General features: G+C 36.0%; 1 protein-coding gene across 7 annotated transcripts in view; it reads right to left on the reverse strand.

The window, feature by feature from the left end:
* Nucleotides 1-23,245, reverse strand: part of TANC2 (tetratricopeptide repeat, ankyrin repeat and coiled-coil containing 2) — a 370,844-nt gene that overhangs the window by 175,593 nt on the left and 172,006 nt on the right. For 4 of the 7 annotated variants that reach the window (XM_087947472.1, XM_087947474.1, XM_026679841.2 and 1 more), the window contains one exon: nt 16,157-16,339. In XM_087947472.1, coding sequence (XP_087803598.1) covers nt 16,157-16,339 — 183 coding nt within the window. The remainder of the gene's footprint in view (nt 1-16,156; nt 16,340-23,245) is intronic. The other 3 variants (XM_087947477.1, XM_087947475.1, XM_087947473.1) reach the window with 1 other exon arrangement.

The raw sequence follows: 23,245 nt of genomic DNA on the forward strand, positions 1-23,245 counted from the left end.
CTGCACATTCAGCACCTCTAAATGTTCATTTTGGATCAGAGTTTGTAAATGAAGAATACTCCTCAATCTGCTTGCATTGCTTTTTATATCTGACATGGCCTTGGATGTTTAAATCTAACCTATACCCATTTTTGACTACGCTTTCAGTTTTGTTACATATGCATTCCAGAATAGATATTCCAAATCTCTGACAGAGTTCAGAACATGGAACCTAAATCCAGATAATCAAGTACTTTCAATGGGCTAAGGCATTATAAGGATACATTCCCAAGAAACTAACATCTGCAAAAGGCAAAAGAAAAATCTTGTTTTATCTGTTGAATAATATTAACCCTTCCTTTATATATTAACAGTTCTGCTGCCAAAGAAAGAAAAATGCAAAATGTTGACAAAATCAAATATCTTTGGGTATCAAAAATACCTGCTGACTGAAACCCAAATTTGAGAAAATGACAGTCTGAACAACTTTGCCATATTTAGGCACCATACAGATCTGGAACAATTCCCAAGCCAGCACAATCATTGCTAAAAGTTTGGGATTTGAGGTATGCACTTCTGAGAGGCATTCAGGTTGAGAGAGATTGATATGGAAAGAGAGAGCAAATGAATGTGTATGTGCAGGTATAGCACACTATAAGCAAATAAGATCTTGTGGTCCTGAATATGAAAGTTTAAAACTACTATAGGCCAATGGTAGCTGCTTCTATGAAAAGGCATAGCTGTGGATAACAGAAGAGAACAGAAAGAGAAAAACAGTTAAGAGAATACAATAACTGTGATAGGTGCACAGACTTGGATGGAGATTAGTTTGGTTTCTTTTTGTGGTTAGGCACACAAACTTTTCAAGCTATCTCAAAAATACATGCTTTTTGAAATCTTACATTAATTTAACAAAGACTTGGAGTTGGGTGGTGGTTTTAATGGATTAAATGCTTGTTATTTATGTTGCATTCCTATAGTAGCAGATACTTGTGTCTACAACTTTCAGGTCTTCCAAAGGATGATCTTTAATGGACATTGTGTGTGATGATAAGAAAAAAACAGGTTTTTTTCTTCCTGTTTGTTTCTGTTTTCCCTTTCTTAGATTGTAGTAGTACTAGATTTTATAGTATGTTCTTATACACAGTATAGCTGAAGCACTTCATCTTTTGTTGCCTACAAATATTGACCTGTCTTTCTTTGTGTTCATTTTTGTAGATTTGCAAACGTGACCAATGCCAGAGTGCTGTAACTTTTAGAGTTGCTTCATTGTTTGTATCCTGCCAGTATTGTTTTATTTTATTTATTTTATTTTATTTGGTTTGTCAATTGCTTACAAGATAATAGGTATAAGTAAAAACATAGTTATGAATACATGCATATAAAAAAATAAAAGAAACAATAGGATAGGGGCGGTAGGCACGTTGGTGTGCTTATGCACACCCCCTACAGACCTCTTAGGAAAGGGGTGAGGTCAATAGTAGAAAGTCTAAGGTTAAAGCTTTTGGGGTTTGGGGAAGAAACCACTGAGTCAGGTAGAGTATTCCAGACATTGACCACTCTGTTGCTGAAGTTATATTTCCTGCAATCAAGTTTGGTGCAATTAACCTTGAGTTTGTATCTATTGTTTGCTCTTGTATTGTTATGGCTGAAGCTGAAGTATTCATTGACAGGTAGGACATTGCAATGTATGATTTTATATACTAAACTTAGATCGGACCAAAGGCGACGTAGTTCTAGCTTTTCTAGGTCTAGAATTTCAAGTCTGGTGGCATAAGGTATACTGCAACGAGTACAGGAGTGGAGAACTCTTCTTGTGAAATATTTCTGGACTTTCTCAACTGTGTTAATATCAGATACGTAATGTGAGTTCCAGACTGATGAGCTGTATTCGAGTATTGGTCTAGCAAATGTTTTGTATGCTCTAGCTAGTAGTGTAATATTACCAGAGAAAAAGCTACGTAAGATTAACAACTCTTAATGCCTTTTTGGCTATGTAGTTACAGTGGGCTCTAGCACTTAGATCATTAAAGATGAGTACTCCAAGATCCTTGACAAAGTTTGGATCATCAACAAAGTCTTGAATATTCAGCCTGTATTTTATTTTCTGATATATATTTTTTGCCAATATGTAAGACAGAGCATTTATTTGTTGAGATTTGAAGTTGCCATTTGTTTGACCATTCTGATACATAGTTGAGGTCTTTTTGAAGGATAGCAGTATTGTCTGTGGTGTTGAATAGCTTTACATCATCAGCGAAGAGAATGCAGTTGCTCTTAATATGATCACAGAGGTCATTTATGTAGAGTATGAAAAGAGTTGGTCCTAGAACACTGCCTTGGGGGACGCCACTGTTGACAGGTACAGAATTTGATAGGACGCTCCCAATTTTGACCACCATGTTATTAACTCAACAACTGCAGTGATTCAGTTAACAATGGCAAGAAAGGTTGTAAAATGGGGCAAAATTAAATAAATGTCTCACTTAGCAACATAAAGTTTGGACTCAATTGTGATTGTACGTTGAGGACAACAGGCACATTTGTTGTCTGTTTGACAGGAATGCATCTATCCAGTTATGCAGGTGTCCAGAGATACCATAAGATTTTAGTTTTAGGAGTAGTTTGTTGTGTACCACTGAATCAAAGGCTTTCTCTCTTCCGGGATTAAAATGTTTGCATACATTAGACTTTAAATTGGAGTAACAGGAGCAGATTGAATCTTAGCATTTTTCAGAATATTAAGCCTGTTCTGTGACTACATACCTACTCCATACTTCAATTTAACAAACAAGAATGTATTTTCAACTAAAAATTCACAAAATGTGCCTGTTGTCCTCAACGTACAATCACAATTGAGCCCAAACTTTATGTTGCTAAGTGAGACATTTATTTAATTTTGCCCCATTTTACAACCTTTCTTGCCATTGTTGTTAACTGAATCACTGCAGTTGTTGAGTTAATAACATAGTGGTTAAGTGAATCTGGCTTCTCCATTGCTTTTACTTGTTAGAAAGTTGCAATAATAGATCACAAGACCCTGTGACACTGCAAAGAATGTAAAATGCTATGTTTATTATTTATTTATTGATTCTAACAATATTACTTCAAATTAGCTCTTTTAACAATATCTTAATAAAATACTCTTCTAGAATGTACTACCTTAGTTTAAATGTTAATATGAGGTACCCAGTATGAATGAAAGTAAAACATTTTTATGATTATGTTCATTTTTAATTACATACAAATATTCAAAGAAGGATGAAATATAAATTTGAAAAACAAGCAACATGATTGGTTCAGTCTATTTGTAGCTGATATAAATAATTCTTACTTATAATTATAACTGCCTTATACTAGGGAACTCTCTTCACTCTGGCAGGTCTCATCCTTTTAGCCTTTTTAAATTTCCTGAAGACCATAAAAATCTCTCTCTTCCCCCAAGCACTAAAAAAGGGCAAGGTTGGAGCCCAGTGATTGCATTTGTTAATTACTGGAGAGTGTTAGTTATGGCACTAAGTTTGGATTTTATTGCTTTTGGGGTTTTACTATTATTGTGAGCCACCAAGAAGTTATGGCAGATAAGATGGGCAGTCATATAATCTATGCAACAAACAAAAAAGCTAATTATTGTTAAGACCTCTTTAGGTTGTATCAATTTGGTTAAAATATATCTGATCGTTTCATTAGGATTTGTCTACCCATAAATTGAAGCATGTTTTCTTATAATATCTCAACATTCCTTCTCTGGTACAAGTTTCATGTTAAATCTATTCCTTTGACTGTCTTACAATTACTTTCTCAGCAACCAGTTTTATGATTGTGGAATTCAAGAGCTATACAGCCTTAAGCTAGACAAAATGTTCCAACCAGGCCACAGTTGTAAGATTTTTTTCATTACATACACCATTTAATTTACAGCTTATTTTTCTAACTCAATAACATAATCCAGTTTATAAGGTTAATGATTAATTAGTATAAAATAGTTCCTGCAATAATCTCTGATAACTAGTCCTAGACAAGAGCAAACAAGATGAAACTTCAGGAGAATCTATCTCTGAATTTCATGTAACTACACATTTCAAATTAGAAGCAGTTCTTGAAATTCCAGATCAGACTCATATGATACATATAAATATAAAAGTATTTCATATTTTTCCATGGTACATTTCTATTTACTCCCTTACTCAAGTTTTTTGTGTGCCTTGAAAAACTGTACCAGTTAAAGCAAGGGATTTACTTTAGTTGCTCAGGATAAGCTTTCTCATTTAATATCCATTTTACACAGCAATTTTCCTATAGGAACACTGCAGATGACACAATACATTTCTGTAGAAATATTGCAAGTGACTATATAAAAGCTGTTGAAGAAAATATTGTACTTGTCTACAGAATAATCCATATTTTAAAATGATTGTGTTTTTCCAGCATGTTTTTCTTTTCAGATTCTGACATCAATTCCATTATTTCCAGCCATTTGTCTTAGAAAATCATCTCAGAAAAAGGCACAAACATTTTTGTCCTTAAAGGTGAGGATACAGAGCTAACAATTACAGATTTATCCTTATATCTTTATGCTATGATGCAGCTTATTTCACAGTTTCTTCAACATCACACATCTTATATATTCATCTAGCATTTTCCACCCACAGCAAACTATTTTTGTGTTTTATGCCTCTCTCCATTTCCACCCCCAGCAATCCTTTGAGGATTCTAGGTTGCTTGGCAAAGAAATTGGCTACATTCCAAATTTGACAAGGACAACTAATATATCCTGCAGTCTTTTTATAAAACCCAGCATTATGGGTTTATCTTTCTTGCAAGGAATAGAATATACCTAACCTACCTTAGGGATTTTGATATCCCTAATTTTGATACTTTGACTCAGTTAGCCAAAGCAATGTAATCTGATCCTAGTAAGCTTAAAGAAAAACTGCTTTTGTGTCAGGACTTTTTAACCAACATTTTTGGTCAATCACTGAAACCAGCTTCCATTCCAATTTTAGCATGAAGAGCCTAGAATCTGATAAAATTATCAATTAACAGCTTCAGATGCCTCTCTCTACAATCAAAATATACTAAATATACTTCACTTTACCTCTGTGCACATATTGGAAGACAATATATAATAAAAATGTAAATAGTTTGAGATACATTGAGATACATAATAACAATATTATATATGCACTTTGACAGGAATGTTTTTAATGATAATCTGTTTGATCTAGTGGTTAAAGCTTCAAGCTAGAAATCAGTACACTGTGAGTTCTAGTCCCATTTTAGGAATGAAAACTGGCTGGGTGATTTGGACTAATCAATCTCTCTCAGCCCAACTAACCTCACAAGGTTGTGATTATAAGGAAAATAGAACAAGGAAGAACATTTATGTATGTTTGCCACCTTGAGTTACTTATAAGATAATTGTCAGATCCACCATCTTCAGCATGGTTTCTTGCTGGCATTCTGCCATCAATTGGGGAAGGGGGGGGTGACAAATGGGCAATAAGGCTGTATTTCTTTATGATGGGAAATTGGGAGAAGGAACTGACAGCTGAGGAAAAACAGAGCAGTTTGGAATCCAGTTCATGCTAGCATCTTCAAGGCAGTTTGTCCTGAGATTAGAATTTCACTAGCCCAAACACCTCAATGTTTCCCAAACGGTGCAGGATTAGCAAAACATGGATGGACCATGGGGAGAAGGCTGGGGAAACCAATAGGTTTGTTCTGTATTGATGCACAGGAACTTTAGATTCTGTCTGACTTTATTGCAATCAGCATCTCTTAGTACAAGTGGAATAAAAATGGGCGGGAGGGGGCAAGAGAATGAAAATATAGCTGCAGTAAGAAGTCATAAATACAGGAATTAAATGACAATTTCATAAATATATACTACAAAACTCAAATAAGATTTTTATTATTATTAGAAAACAACCAATTCTGCTACAAAACAATTCTAACTAATAAATCTTCATTTGTACTATAACATCGTTAAATGAGAAGGTGAAAATGTAGTTGAACTTGACAGGACTGGGCACTTATTCTGCACTAGTGAACGTGAAGATGGACAATATAAACAGGGTTTTCTAATCAACTAAAACCTGAAAGACTCTGTAGTAAAATTTGAAAATATATGAGACAAAGTAGCACAACTGTGTACATCAGTAATCATGAACTGAAGCATTTTACACTCATTTTTGCAGGCTAGTTTCCATGCTTGTGGGTGGTTAATTGGAGGTCTGTAGCATATGCTTTTTGGCAGTGTTTTCTTTCGGAGGCACTCATGGAGGAAGTGTAGTTATCCACAGGTCAACCAACGACTGTCTAATTGCAAAGGTCTCCCAACGATGGGCATGTCTAAGCAGTTTACGCTCATATAACTTGGAAACAATAGAAAATATTTGTAGCTTGGATTTTAGATTTTGACAGTGGTTTGCTCTCCAAGCTTGTTTCAATTTGGTTTCTGAATGTTTCGTTACCAGACTAGGTATCATTATCAGCAGGGTTTTCTTGTCCTATTCTCCTTAGCTTATAAATGTCTTGTGTTCCAGTATAATCAGTTGGTTGTTTGATTGGTTGTTCATTTAGACTATATTTAAATTCTGAGCAGCTGATTGGTTCTCTTGTTGATTGGTTGTTTGAATGGTTTCTTATATATTCATATGTTGGATTTCAATCAGGGGTGTCAAACTCGATTTCATTGAGGGCCACATCAGAATTGTGTTTGATTTCGTGGGGCTAGGCTGGGTGTGGCCAGCTTGACATCACTCATGTTGGGAGTGCCTATGGTGGCCCAAGCGCTCTGCCAGCGAAAACAGGCTCCCAAGCTCCGTTTTTGGCTGCAATGGCCTCCTGCAATCGTCTGCCAGCGAAAATGGAGCTAAGCTCCATTTTCGCTGGCAGAGACACTGCAGGTCAGTCAGTCAATGTTTTCAGGGCAGCCCTGCAAGCCAGATCTAAGCACCTCACAGGTCAAATCTGGGCCCCCAGGCCCTGAGTTTGACACCCCTGATCTAGATCAATATGTTTGTTAATTGCTCCTTTAATAGAATTCTAGGCTTCAAAAAATTCACGAGTGTGGTGGGTGTTAGCATGGCTAATAGCAATAACGCTTTTTGTTCCTTCCCAAAAAATCAATGGTGCCTATTTAAAATTTGCAGATGATGTTATTCTCTTCTCACAAGACCCAGAAGAACTGCAAAGACACATAGAAGAGCTGCACAAAGCAGGAGAACCATTTGGCTTAAAAAATAAACCTGAAAAAGAGCCAGGTTAATAAATTCACCAAAGGAAAAAAATATATATCTGGAGAAGAACTACACATAGTAGACCACTACATATACCAATATTTTTATTAGGTCTCAATAAAAGGTGATACAATAAAGGAAATGTAATGGTGTGTTAAATGTGGTTGGCAGGTATTTGGCAAGCTAAGCATAATTTTCAAGAACAATCTCCTCCTATTCCTAAAGAGAAAAGTTTTCGATCTGTGTGTGCTATTTGTTATAACGTATGCCAGTGAAACATGGACACTAATTTCACAATTGATATAAAAACTCAGTGACACAAAGAGCCATAGAAAAATACATGTCCAACATTACAAGACAAGACACAGAAACCTATACATGGATTAGAGCAGGCCTGTCAAACTGACGGCCTGAAGGCCAGATAAGGCCCACACAGGCCACACCTACCTGGCTTCACAAAGGCAAAAAACATTGCAAAATATCAAAATCCAGCCCATGATACGATTGAGTTTTGACACCCCTGGATTAGAGAGTATGATGACAATATCATCAAGAGAGTAAAAGAATTGAAATGGAAATGGGCTGGTCACATAGCAAGAAGAACTGATGTCAGGTGGACCAAGACAGTCATAGAATGGATCCCACTTGATAAAAAGCATCCACAAAAGAGATCTAAAACAAGATGGACTGACAATATCATTAAGTATGTGGGCCCAATTGGCAAAAGAAAGTTCAAGACTGTATTGGTTGGAAACATGTGGAAGAGGCCTTCATCCTGCAGTGGATGGACAATGAAGATGATGATGAACTTTCCCACAGGAAGTCTTTATAACCACATGGATTTTAAAATTAATAATCTCATGACCAATAAAATTCACTTGGATTTGATTAATGTTGATATTTACATATCATTTTTCTGTAAAGTTAAATACAATCTTAAATTAATCAAACTCAAATTGCTAAGCAAAAGAAAATATGATATATAGATATAGATATGATATATAGACAGGTGTTCACTTACTATTTTCTTCCCTATTTTAACTTGTGTTCCTAATCTTTTTTTTTGTGGTGTTGTTTTTGATATGTTGGACTGTTTTTTCCCTTTGTGTAAAGAAAGACAGATGCAAAAAATGAGATAAGTACTTCTGCTTTCTCCCTGTTGCTTGTCACCTTTTTGCCACTTTCTCCCAGCAATGGACCAATTGTTTCCTTGAATTTTTTCTTGTTTTTAACATGTTGGAAGCAGCTTTTTTTGTTATTTTTCACTTTTGTTGCAAGCCTTTGTTCATTGTGAGCTTTAGCTTTCCTCACTTCATCTTTACAAACTTGGGCTATTTGCTGATATTCTGCCTTAGCTATTTGCCCCTCTTTCCACTTTTTATACTTGTCCTTTTTATCTTTCAATTTATCAGAGAGTTCTTTATGCAACCATGCTAGTTTCTTTTGAGTGCTGTTATTTTTCTTTTTCATTGGTATTGTGCTAGACTGGGCTTTTATAATCTCACTTTTCAAAATTTCCCAAGCTTCTTGAGTTGTTTTCCCCTTGAGGATTCTCATCCATGGAATCCTTCCCAAGCTCTAAGTTTATTGAAATTAGCTCTCTTAACACTCTAGTTTGACTTTGTTCTACTACTTGTGCTTGCATAATGTTGAATTCCAGTATTGTGTGATTACTTGCCCCCAAGGTTCCTATAGCTTCAACAACTTCTATCATTTCATCTCTGTTAATGAGAATTAAGTCCAATATGGCTGATCCCCTTGTCCCCTTCTCTACTTTTTAGGAAACCAAAGTTGTCTGCTAGGTTTGTTAGGAACCTGTTGGATCTTACACGTGGTACAGAGTTTATCTCCCAGTTGATGTCAGAGGAGTTGACATTACTATTGTGATGTGCTTCCTATATACCTTAGTTAGCTGACTAGCAAATGGAACTGCAATGGAGGGAAGTATGCAGTGGAGTACCCCAAGGCTCTGTTTTAGGCCCAGTACTCTTCAACATCTTCATCAATGACTTGGACAAGGGGATAGATGGGGAACTCATCAAATTTGCAGACAACACAAAGCTGGCAGGAATAGGCAACACTCCAGAAGATAGGTTTGAGATACAGAAGGATCTTGACAGACTTGAACATTGGGCTCTATCTAACAAAGTGAAGTTCAATGATGAAAAAAGTAAGGTTCTACATTTAGGCAAGAAAAATCAAGTGCACAGGTTCAGTATATGTGGTTCTTTGCTCAATAGTAGTAACTGTGGAAGGGATCTCGGAGTCCTAGTGGACACCATTTAAATATGAGCCAGCAATGTGCAGCAGCTGCCAAAAAAGTCAACACAGTCCTAGACTGCATAAACAGGGGGATAGAATCAAGATCACATGAAGTGTTAATATCACCTTATAATGCCATGGTAAGGCCACACTTGGAATACTGCATTCAGTTTTGGTCACCATGATGTAAAAAAATGTTGAGACTCTAGAAAGAGTGCAGAGAAAAGCAACAAAAATGATTAGGGGACTGGAGGCTAAAACATATGAATAATAGTTGCAGGAACTGGATCTCATGAAAAGGACTAGGGGAGACATGAGAGCAGTGTTACAATATCTCAGGGCCTGCTTCTCTAAAGCACCTGAGGGCAGGATAAGAAGCAATGGGTGGAAACTAATCAAGGAGAGACGCAACTTAGATCTGAGGAGAAATTGCCTGACAATTAGAACAATTAATCAGTGGAACAACTTGTCTCCAGAAGTTGTGAATGCTCCAACACTGGAAGTTTTTAAAAAGATGTTGGATAACAATTTGTCTGAAGTGGTGTAAGGTTTCCTACCTAAGCAGAGAGTTGGACTAGAAGACTTCAAGGTCCCTTCCAACTCTGTTATTCTATTCTATTCTTTTTAGTATATGAATGAAAAGTACAGGTAATCCTTGACTTACAGCTACAATTAGGACCAGAATTTGGATGGCTAAGCAATGCTGTGGTTAAGCAAGTTATCACATAAACAGACCTGATTTACAACCATTTTTATTGTGGTCATTAAATGAATTACTATGGTTACTAAGCAAATCAAATAATTTTTAAGCCAATCACGCAGCTGCTTCCCTTATTAACAGTTCTTGTTGGAAACCACCTGAAAAGATTACAAATCTTGATCTCTGATTACAGGATGATGCAAATAATCATAAATGCAGTTGTTAAGTGTCCCAATAGAAATCATATCATCATGAATATGATGCAACGGTCATAACTTGCAGGACAGATCATTCCTGCTTGCGCAGGGGCTGGACTAGAAGACTTTCAAGGTCCTTTAAAACTGTTATCCTGTTATAAATCACTTTTTTTATATCATCGTAACTTTGAACCAACATTAAACCAGTATATTGAGGACTATCTATAATCTTTATAGTTCTCATTAAGAAAAATAATAAAGAGCAGTAATTTCTTTTTAAAAGTATCAGTCTATATACATAAGCGATTTAGTAAAAATATCTGTCAGTATGAAACAATTATGAAGCATTTTAAAAGTCAGCAAAATTACTCTAGTACTCTTTTTACAAAAATAGATGAAAGGAACAATTTATAATAAAAATAAATACATTCCCATAACAAAAGGAATTACTAGGACCTCTTTCCCCCACTTTTTTTTTGCAAACAGAAGCCATAAAAATACTCAACAAAGAAAGTGAATTCAGCAAAAAGTAACAGAAATGGTTTCACTTCAAGAATGCCTATTAATAATGTAATTAACAAAATCGCCCTTATGTTTAAGGTTTCATAAGATTTACAGGTTCATAACACCAATTTTTACATTTTCATCACCTTCAGAACTCAATAAAACTATGTCTTTTTTAAAAGAAAAAACTGAAATCTGAAATTGTAATATGATAATCATATGTATAATACACATTCAAATTGCATATTATTATATTTGGCTAACTGCTTGAAAATGAAAATACAACATACAAAAAATACCTAACGACAATCCATAAACTCTAACTTCTCTATTATAAAACAACAGAAAAGTAGTATTAAATTTTCTTCATGAGTAGACAGTAATATATGCTTAACATATCCACCTGTATCACTAACCCACACCTCCTCTCAATTAACTATAAATAATGGCACTAGGGATGGAATGGGTGTCTACTTTTTATCAGCTTTTTTTTTTCAAATATTCATGTTAGAAGAATAACAAAAAAATAAACTAGAGCACTAAAAACAGCATGGAATAAAATATCCCAAGTTTATCCCATATTCAGAACAAAGCTTGATTCTAAGCTTAAAGCACTCAAAAGTCATTTAAATCTTACAGTATTTTGCACCAGAAGTCAATTTAGCCATTTCAGCAAGTTCCATCATCTTTACCAACCGTTCTTTCATTGTGGTTTGTGCTGAATCTTTTCATCTTTTTGTATACAATAATCTTGCTGCAATTATCATGTACAAAAATAAAGCTCCATGAGTTTTTTCCAACTCTTTGTCCATTCATTTAAAAAAAAACAACCCTCAGTCTCAATTATATATCAATCTTTAAAATCCTTTACATGGCTTTTGAAACAAAAACATCAGTATAGGCTAAACATTCATTTTATCACAGAAATTCTTCACAGCATTGACAATTTTAGTTTCTTCCATCTTAACAAGCCTTTTTTCACTTTTCTAAGTGACCATGTTGGAGTTCATGATGACTAGGGGAGAGTTAACACAGAGAAGTTCAGTTGTATACCTTGGACTTCGACAGATTTTAGTAGCAATAGCACTTAGACACACACACACACACACACACACACACACACACACACACACACACACATATTTACAGTGTTTTCCAAGCGGTTTACAGAGTCAGCATATTGCATAACAATCTGGTTCTTCATTTTACCAATCTTAGAAGGATGGAAGGCTGAATCAACCTTGAGCCTGGTGAGATTCAAACTGCCAAACTGCTGGCAGCTGGCACTCAGCAGAAATAGCCTGTAGTACTGCATTCTAACCACTGTTCCACCTTGGCTCTTATGAACAAAGACAAAAGGCAGAAGAGTATACAATGGCACGAAATCATGAAGGGTAAACAGCAAGCACAAGAAGGGTGGGAGATCCTGAAAAAGAAGATGTGCAAACACAGAATCTATCCTTATGACCACATCAAAAGCAAGCTAACTGAGGAGCTAAATAATAAAAAGGAAACATATCAAAAATGGAAACAAGAGCTACAACTAAAACAGCACACAAAGTTGTAATTCAATCTCCTACCAGATGAAGTCAGGAAAACAAAATCTCAGAATGAGATGAAACTGGCAATTAATACAATCTGTAGGGATATTTGTAGTATATCCAATATAGAAGAAGAGTCAAGAAGAGGCTGCAAACTTGTGAAAAAGGTGAACAATGAAGTTTAAATATTTAATATATTCACATTAGGAATTCATAAATGAAGACACAACTTTTGCTTATTCATTTTCCAACATTTTGCACTCTAAACTTTTTTTTTACTTTAAACTTGATTAAGGAAACTTTGTATGAACCATGCTTTTTTTTATAGGCTCTACTGTTGGGTTTTGGCATTAATCTAAGAAATCTTTGAAACAATCAGAGATGTAATTTAGGAAATTGAACTCATATTGTTTGGATTTATAATTACTGCACTGACTGAAATCATCACAATTGTTATTAATTCTGGACTTGAGCATTACAAATTAAACATGCATAGGTTCTTCTTATCTATATCCCCAGTATTTGGAATGTATGGAAATATGAATAACCATGGATTCTAGCCCTAATAATTATGGTGCAATATTGAAATCAACATTGATCTCTGACAATGGATGTTGTATCTTTTTCAATTATTATTTTTTACTCTAGTAAGGATCAAACAAATTTTAGCAGATTTTTAGGAGCTATGATAAAAATTTCCAGGTATTTTTCATTATCATCAGCACATTATGTTACTAATATTGCTGTATGATGTTTTTTTCTGTTAGATAAAACTCAGACCACTGTTTATGAATCATCATCAGAATACTGGGGTGGAGTTATGTAGGACTTATTGATATTAATAGTGAGATCTGAATTTTATTAATCAGGATCAGATTCTCTCCAGATGTTAGGCAAGTTTCAGGTGGATCAGGTTCAAAATCAAAGAATTTATGGCCAGTGATTGCAGCGGGATGGCTAACAATGAACCATATGGCATTCTTAGAATATTACTTCTTATGGTGCATCTAATTACTGAATTAATTGTCTAATAATCTTCCTAAGCACGAGTGCCAAAAGCACCATCAATCTGCAAGGGATTAAAGGTGCCACAAGAAGTTTGGATTGGTTTTATTGATGTCGTGGCCATTGTAAATCTATGTCTAGCATTAGAATACGCATTGTTGAATGCTGAAGAGTAGAAAATAAAATGAAAAGCATATACAGCCAAATTTAACATGATCACTAGAGATCCTGTTTCTAGTGGGAGGCTTGGATATGAAACTCTTACAGTGGTCACAGGAATCTACCCATAGGCAATTATGTAAACATAGATCAAACACTGCAAGTACATCCTTACTATCTCACTAAGTCTCTTTCATTCTCTTATATCAGCAGAGGGTCAGAGGGGATGTCGGGAGGATTATTTTACAAATCTATACATACAAGAAGATTTACCCTCTCTACTTGGGTGCTGTCAAGTTCTGAAATAATAGATCTTGTTAAACAACTTAAGCCTGGTAAAATTCCACCAATTTTTAAAATCATTGCTAAGGCTTATATAGTAATTTGGAATGGTGGGCTCCTGCATAAGTCTTCCTGTATACAGATAGAACTGTGTATATACCCAAAGATTAAACTTTATCATAATGCCTATCAGCAAAAAACATGTAAGAAACTGATGGAGATAGTGTTATTTTTGCAAAGAAAGCAATTTTTGAGAAATGTGGGTTTAAAAGTTCAGTAGGATATTGGGACATTAATAGTAAAAAGTTCAGGACTGGAAAACAAAAAAGTCTGCTATTCAGATAAGCGAGTCAGCGTAGGGAAAACATTTAGTTAACAATTTTAACCACACAGTCTAGTATAAAGTAGATGAATTAATTAACAGCTTGCCTCAATTTATTATGCTTATGCTTCAAGGATTGTAAGGAAACAAGAAATATAGATTAAGAAATAAAAAAGGAACAAAAGCTAGCTTGGAAAAAGGGGAACTGGGCAAAAGGTGGGGAAACAGATTAAGCATGGGGAAATTCATGGAGAAACAAGCATTCTGAGAAGACTGCAACCCTGTGGTCTTTGTCAAAGGGGGCTGAAGGGAGGGATTTGTGGTTCAGGTAGAGGGAATAAAAAGTTGTAGAAACTTATTCCTCAGTGTGCCTACCTGTTAGTCACCTACTCATGCGAGAACATATTTTATATGCAATAAACTGCTTGCTGCTTCACACATTAAAAATGAAATTCTGATGCCCGCTCTCAAAAGAAAATAAACCAAAATGTTGAAAATCCACCCAAGCTAACAGAACTATCTGGGATGGAGTGCTTTAACCAAGTTTCCATTGCAATGGCGACACAACAGTTTTTCACCTGCTGATTTGTTATGAACTGGCAAATAGTGTTTGTATTTGCATTCACAGGAGAGGAAGAGATTACAAGAGACTAAGCAGGCACACAATAGAGTCTACAAGTAGAAAGGAATATCAGCTGGCCATGTAGATTTAAAATAGAGTAGAAGAAAATACCCAAACAGCAATCCTGGGCCTTCAGGGATATGTAATTCTACACTCACAATAAAAGTGGCCTGCACTGGCTCCTCCACCTACCTGAGACACTCTATGTCCTTCACCTTCCCACATTGCATCTCTGCTAGTACTTTGGTTTCCCCCTCATCTCTAGACCTACCTGGATGAAAGAGCTACTAGCCAAAGGAGTTTAGCTTCCTGTCATGCATGGAAGGGAACTCATTTGGTGGAGTTTCAGCAGCCAGCTCTTTCAACCAGCTTCCAGAAATGAGAGAGTTCTCTTTATAGGTGGCAGCAACTAGCAACCTTCCCTGATCACTTCACCATTGAGTTTCTGGAAAAGCCAGCAGACAAGATTGCAAACTGTAATCACATGATCACAGGACACTTAGCAACTAGTCATAAGTGCGAACAGGTTGCAAGTATCCAAATCATGATCATATGACTGCAAGATATTTTGTGATGTCCAGAAGTGCTTTAAGGGGTATAAAGCACCCTTTCCAAGGCCATCATAATTCCAGACCATTATTATATGAAGGTTTATGACTATCTATGGGGGGAAAAGGTTGGGTCTCATTGTTATATGCTATTCCCTATGACAGTATGATATATTCCAATCCGTTCAACTAAGCTCTAGCCCTTCTTTATTAAATTCACTCAAAATTATATTTGTTATTTAGAATTACTTTATGCTCTGCTAAATGACTGGTACTACATCTAAACTGGAATAGCACAATGGTTACTATGGATATTCTAAAATTCTGATTTCCAAATACAAGATGTCAAATACAAGCTGGGAAAATTCCAGCAACACCCCTGAAAATTTCATTGTAGTAAAGGGACTTGGGATCACCATTCCATCCCTTCATATACGAACATTCAGGTCACAAAGATAGCAAGTTGATGTTTATATCTGAGTTTAGAATCATGAATACAGCTGTTCCCTCAGGTCTTACCTATTACTGTAGGAAGAAATTAGTTAGGCAAAACTGATATCACTGGGTCATACATATCAAATCAGAATCAGAATCATTCACTGACTGGCATTCAGAAAAACGTAATAGCTATTTTATTGACAAAAGTAAAACAGATACAGGACAAATACAATACAACTCTAGTTAATGTAAGCTACAGAAGTCAGGCAATCATCAATGCAGTTTTGGGACGAGGGAATTGAGGATGAGAATCTTTATTCAACAAACTGGATTTATTATTTTAAGTTCCTTACCAGTCAATTTCTTCATAGGCTGGAGTCGAACACTGATAGACTGATGTGTTAGTAATGGGGAAGATGGGAGAGAGCGGGACATGCCTTCCATAATTCGAATGTGCTGCATACCTTCAGGCACTGTGAGTGTTGGGATAGCATACTCTGGTTCAAAAGCACAATCGTTCTCTGCACAACTGCCACCTAAAACAAATAATTTCAAAAAGTGTTATTAATATAATAATATACAGGCAACATCTATGGGACTTTACACTTTAAATTAAATTAGGGAAAACATTAAGCTAACTTCTTTCTCAATCTATTAAGAAATCTTACTAATTCCACAAACAAAGCTTTAACTCTCAATTGAATTATATAGTATAAGAAATCAAGTTTAATTATTGTTTCCTTTAGGACACTCCTGTGTTCAGCATAAAAGGAATTCCCTATTTTCTTGTAACTGTACCATAGTTCTTCAAGTGTTTATCGTATACATAAGACATATATGGGATCTGTAACTACAGAATAACAAATTCAAAACACTCCAGAACAATTCTTTTTGACAGCTTCCCTTCTCATCTCATAGCATTATATGTGGATTAAACTCCTACCTTATCTTTCAGTTTCAATTATCACCACAAATGACACTGTTTCAAACTCTATTCAGGGAAACAAGAGGTTGTTACACTCTAATGGTGGTTTGATCAATAGAAAAACCACTGTGGGATAACTGATTCTTAACCCGTTTTTGCAAAATGCAGTGTGGCTTAATTACTCAGCCTTTGATACAGTGAAAAGAAGAAAATATTACTCCACAAAATTAATTTCAAGAAAATACCAATATAGTAAAGGGATGCCAATGAAACTCTGAAACTGCATTCAAGGGAAGAAAAAAAAAACACCTAAATAGTGCTTTGTCCTTAAGAAATATCAAAGCTCACCAGGTTTAAAAAGAACAAAATAAACATGTCCTGATTATTTTCAAAATCTTAAGTCTGTAATACTAGCAAATGCAACAATGATACAGGTACTTCTCAACAACTCTAACTGGGACCAGAATTTCAATCACTAAGAGATACAGTCATCATGTAAAACATAGTGTGATTGCACCTCTTTGCTATGGCGATTTTGGTAACCCTGGTTGTTTTCATTAGGCCAAGACTGCACCACTGTTTGGCAAGGACCTCACACTTCTCCTGTTCTGCCCTGCTCACCTCCATTTGAATTTCCCCCACCCACCATGTTCCCCATCTCTGCCCTTTTGACTACTTTGCACTCCCTCACCCCTGCAGCCCTATGCTCCACTGATCCTGCCACCTGTATTCTGCCAACCCTGCTGTCGCCATCGTCCTAAACTCTGCCACTCCCACTGTCTCACACAAGTTCCTGCTCACCTTCACCATCTTCTTCCTCTGTCAGCTGACACCACAGATACAGGGCAGAGTGCAGGGGGGCAGTGGAAGTCAAGGGCAGAGGACAAGGCAGCCAGGTAATAGAGTGCAGGAGGAAGGGTATAGAAGCACAGGGTGGCAGAGTACACCAAGGGGGAAAGGGCAGAAATGGGGAAAATTGGGATGGGTGAGTTTGAAGGACATTCTCTACTTGTAAACATGGGCAAACTGCCAAGCACCCAAATTTTGATTACATGACCATAGGGAAGTTGCAATAGCTGTAACTACCATTTTTTCAGTGCTGTTGTAATTTTAAATGAATGATCATTAGCCAAGAACTAACTGTACTACTGAAACCAAAAACAGTTATCAATTATTATGATTACCCCAATAAAATACTGCAAGCTACAAACAATGAGTCAATGATTCAATTGTTGGAAGGGTCCCTACCAGGACCGGAGTCATCTGACCCAAGTCGGAGGGGTGGGGGAAGAGGGGGAGACCACCAGCTGGGTCGAGGGGAGCAGCATCTCTCCTCCCTAGCTAGGCATTACTCCCCTGGAAGACAGGGAGAAACAGCAGATTAATGGCTGCCCTGAAGACGGAAAGCTACCGGGACCTAAGCATGCACTGGAGCGGTGAAGTGGTGAGCGACTTGTAACCAGATAAAAGAACTTGATTCCTTCTTAACAACCCCGAGAAGCAGAGAGAAAGAGCCCTCGCTTAAGAGTATCACAGCAGCGAACGGAAAATAAGCAGAAAATTATAAGGTAAACAAAATTGGAGTATAAAAAACTACAACAGAATTAGAGACTAAATCTGGAATAATATATATAATTTGGCCTTAATTAGGCTGGACTTGCCTGGAATTGACTATTTTTAAAAAAGCTAATAGTGGAAATGGTTGGAAATTAACGTTATTATAATTGAAAAGAGAAAAGAAAAGAACTTTGAAAAGTAGAAAGTGATACAGAGCGCCATCTAATGGTTAAAGAATTTTTTCCTACAGAATTTCATGGAAAATTACTGGTCTCATAATTGTTATGAGATAAAAGACTAATAAAATAACAAGAACTCCGGAAATTTAAAAAAGAGGGGAGAAATTGTACTAAAAGGATATACGAATGCAATTTCCTGGGACTGTTGGGTGTTGACTGTGATTAAGAGACAGAAGGATCAATAAGGGAAACAAAGACAAAAGGAGACTTTTGGCAAAGATTGCAACAAAAGATTTTGAATTTTAATAACTGATTTAAAAAATGGAAGAAATAAGCAAAGACTTTAAGTTGGAATTGAAAATTGTAAGAGGAATGCTGAAAGAAAGAAGGAAATTATTGGACACACTGGCAAAGAAAATAATGGCGATGCAGTTCATAGAAGAAGAGGCAGAGTTAAAGGAAGAGGAAAGTGACTCAGATGAACATGGAGAACAAGAGATATTGCCGAAAGACATTAAAGGAATTAAAACTATGACATTGATGACAGAGTTAATAAATAAAAGAGAAAACACTCCCAGGATTAAACAAAAGAAGAAGAAATTCTACAAGAAGAAACTTCAAAAAAGAGAACAAGAAAGGGTGGGGAAGAAGATGGGTGAAATACTAGAAGGAAAAAAGAAGAAAGACCGGGGAAATTTAGAAAACGGAAAGCTGGCTAAAATTAAAAGAAATAATAAAGCCGAACATTTTAGAGATAAGGGTTAGAGATTCTATAAGGGGGATACCACATGGAATGTATATTGGTATTTAGTTTAAAACTTGCTGGGAAATATTTTAGGAATGTATAACTATATATATATGAATATGAACTGTATATGAATTATGCTGTTATGAACCCTTTTTTGGAGGACTAAAACAGGAATGGAAAAGAATTAAACAATATGATTATTAATGATTATAACTAAGGTGAAGATAAAATGAGACATATTAAGAAGTTATTTTAGTGATTTACTGAAGGGGGTACTTTAAAACATATACATTTTAAAATATACAGTTGATTATTTAATAGATATTAGAAGTGTATAATGAGAATATTTTATTAGGATTAAAGTAGGGGAATGAAAAATACCATGTGGATCCTAAATATATGGCTTTATTCTATTTTTACTTTTTTTAGATTGTTTATTATATATTGGCTTAGAGAAAATTAAGGATAATAATGGTGTGTAAAATAAAATAGGTAGTAAGCTGAAAATGGAAATAATAGGGGATAAAGAATTGAAAACCTATATGTGGATGAAATGATATTGATATTGAATTAATGAACTGAAATATGAAATGCGAATTTATTTAAAGATGAGTGAAATGGATAATAATATGAAATAATATTATATAAGATTAATGGAAATGAAAGTATGACTATGTACAAGTGTTACAATCCGGAAACATGTTGCTCACATGAAAAGATGTGTAAAAATTAAAAAAATTAAAAACTTTTTCCAAAAAAAAAAAAGAACTTCTGGGTTGGCAGGAATGGGAGCTCACCTGGTTGTGAGGCATTCAGGCTTTGAACCTGGGCTGACAGCTCTCAAGATAAGATCAGCATTTTAAGCATTGAGCCACTGCACCCCTATTTGATTACTGGATTATCAAAAAGGATATTACTTTACAAGGGACAGTCAAATGACCAAACATACAGCAAAGTAGACTGTTAAATAGGAATAGTTTCTCCATTCTAGAGGTACCAAATTTGTCTAAGTGGAGTTATACTCTAATACCATGAAGACAGGCAGGAGTGCTACTGCTTAGCAACCATTCAATGTTATGGTGACCTTCTTAATGACCAGCATAACATACACAACTGTAATTCTGGCCTCAATTATAGTTATAAATTGAGGATCACCTGTATACAATTAGAAAGTATCCTTGACACTATAATAAAGATTAAGAAAACAACCAATGGGACACAGAGCTGAAAGGAACTGCCCCAAAATTAAACTGAAGATACAAATTACACCCAGAACAAAGAAAACGTGTTAAGGTATTGGATATTTAATAGCTGACCAGCTGTTGTAAGGCTGCTGTAAATGTTGATGCAATGAGAATGAGTCAGCAGGTTATTGCCACTTTAAGAAGCTGTATATATAAAGGTGGCCATGAGAGGGCCTCTCTCTCCCTCCCTCCCTCCCTCCCTCCCTCCCTCTCTCTCCTCGTGTTCTATCTCCAGAGTAATGAAGACTGATTGATTGCCAGGTATTTGCCTAACACGTATATGTATGTATATAGCAGACTTGTACATAAACCATTGTTAAAAGACAAATCCTCTGTGTCCTATGTTTTGCTCCTGGGTTGTCTCACTTTAGTAGTAAGTCTGCAAACACTCTGACAACATGCAAATCAACATGTTGTGAACACCAACACACAAGAACCATTTCTTTATATTTGGTAGTCCCAAGGTTTGAATGCTAGGTTTATTCCTCCTGTCTTTTTGAGTCAACAGTTACGTGGTTTCTTTACTTTAAAATTTCTGCTATTTCTTTCTCTTCTCTGAGAATCAGAGATAACAATTTTATCAGCTTCAGTCCTTCTAGAGAAGATAAGAAATGGGCACTAAATGAGGATGGCAGCAATAATAATACTGTTTCCACTAGGCTGGATTGCAATATCACACAACAGTATTCCATGAAGTAGGTCACTCTGATGGGAGAGAAAGGATAATAAATAAACTGTTCTGAAAAAGTTGTAGATTGAAAAAGCCAATTGTAATCCTGTTATGAAGGATTAGATGGAGATTTGGATAACCAATGGGAGCAACGGAATCAATGATGCAACCAAGAGTAATCATCATGTTGGTAATCTGCTACATCATGCCAGTAATAATCATTGGTTCTCTGCTGCATCATAACAGAGCATCATATCAGAGCAAGATGACACAGAAGGACCCAAAACTAAACATCTTTCATGCCTGAAAAAAATAAGTTAATGCATTGTAGTAGAGTATAAATTAGTCATAGGTCTCCTCTCAAGTTCTGCCATCTGCATCATCAGAGAAATCTAGGCTTTGATAAAAGATGCGATAAAAGATGGAGAAATAGAAGGAAAATATCAGAGCTTCTCTGATGAAATGCCAATAGTTCTGGATCAGGGGTGTAAAACTCGATTTCATTGAGGGCTATATCAGGGTTATGTTTCACCTCGGGGGGGCTAGGAGGCATGGCTAGAGTGGACATAACCAGCTCGACATCATTTTTGTTGGGGGCATCTATGGTGGCCTGAGTGCTCTGCCAGCGCAAACAGTGTTTGGGAGGGCCACACACGGCCCTTCCGAGCTCAATTTTCACTGGCAGAGGGCTGCAGGAGCCCGTCACAGCCGAAAATGGAGGTTGGGAGGGCTGTATACGGCCCTCCCGGGCTCCATTTTCACTGGCAGAGTCACCGCAGGCTGCTCCTTCGCTATTTCCAGGATGGGCCCGCAGGCTAGATCTAAGCACCCTGAAGGCCTTGAGGTTGGCTAAGCCATTTTTTTTAAAATAAGCACAATATGCTGAAAATAGTTCGTTGTGGCTCTTAGATCAATGTGGAAAACTGGGATAATCAAATGACACAATTGGGATCACTGTTTAGCCATGGAAATTTTCTAGTGTGAAGATCTGTCATAACAATTTCAAATTTTATGTGGTTATAATATATCAGACAATATTAATTCAGTGTCTAAGTAGGATACTATATAGCAAATGCTTAAATACTTGGATTCTGGTTAAAGAATTTATTAACAAATATTTCCAAAAGGAGAAATATAATTTGTGCTATTATTGCACAAATATTGCTATGTTGACAAAAGATTATGCTTATATCTATTGCCAAAACTCACAATTACAAGTAAGGAATCTGCAATGCACAAATCTGGTTTGACTCTGTGTCACATTCAAAATGGATTTTCATAGTATGCATAGCTTATATTTATGCTTTTAGCTTGTGAACCTATGAAATATTTTAAAAATGAAATTGATTCTACTACAAAAGAACATTTGTAGTTGCAAAATTTTCATTCCACCATTGGAAATTGCGTGTGTGTGTGTAAAACTGTTGCATAATTTTTCCCACACATTGGTATTGTATTTAGACAATAAACTTTACCATCACTGCACACATAAAGGAGATGTGCGTTTAAATTTTTTCACTCAATCGCTAAAAATTATCACAACAGCAATACCAGAAAGACCAAGGCACTGAAATCATCATCATCATCGGCATGACAAGAGCCAAATTGGCTACAGAATTTGGAAAAGGACAAAACTAAGCAATTTCTATTTCAGAGTCAGTTTTCTGCCCGTCTACAAATTTGTTAGGAAACTGAAGAAAGGGAAGAGGTGGCATTGATACTTGAGTCCTACCTTCCTATCCAGAAAGTCTATAGATACCTTTAGGAACAGAAAATGCCAGCCAAGTGGACTGGTTTTGTGCACATTAGAAATGAAATTGGTACAGGAAGAGATATGCAAGGACATTCTCAGCTGCTTTCAAAGAATTATCTGCATCTAGGTATCAAAAGAGAACAAGGGACATAGAGGCATTCAAAGACCTGAAAGGAGCATTGGAAGACTTGATGTATTTTCTCTGAAATTGGAAGTTTCCGGTGAAATGCCAAAAGGTTAATCCAAGCTATTTCCGAGAAGGAACTAATACATTTACTTTATAGTATTAAATTCACATGGGTAGGGTATAAACATAGTTGAGAGACCAACATGATCCTCCAAAGCAATAAAGACAAATCCTTGGAA

The sequence above is a fragment of the Notechis scutatus genome, chromosome Z, assembly GCF_049901735.1.
Source record: "Notechis scutatus isolate UNSWTSFEM ecotype Mainland chromosome Z, rNotScu1.2, whole genome shotgun sequence".
Taxonomy (NCBI): domain Eukaryota; kingdom Metazoa; phylum Chordata; class Lepidosauria; order Squamata; family Elapidae; genus Notechis; species Notechis scutatus.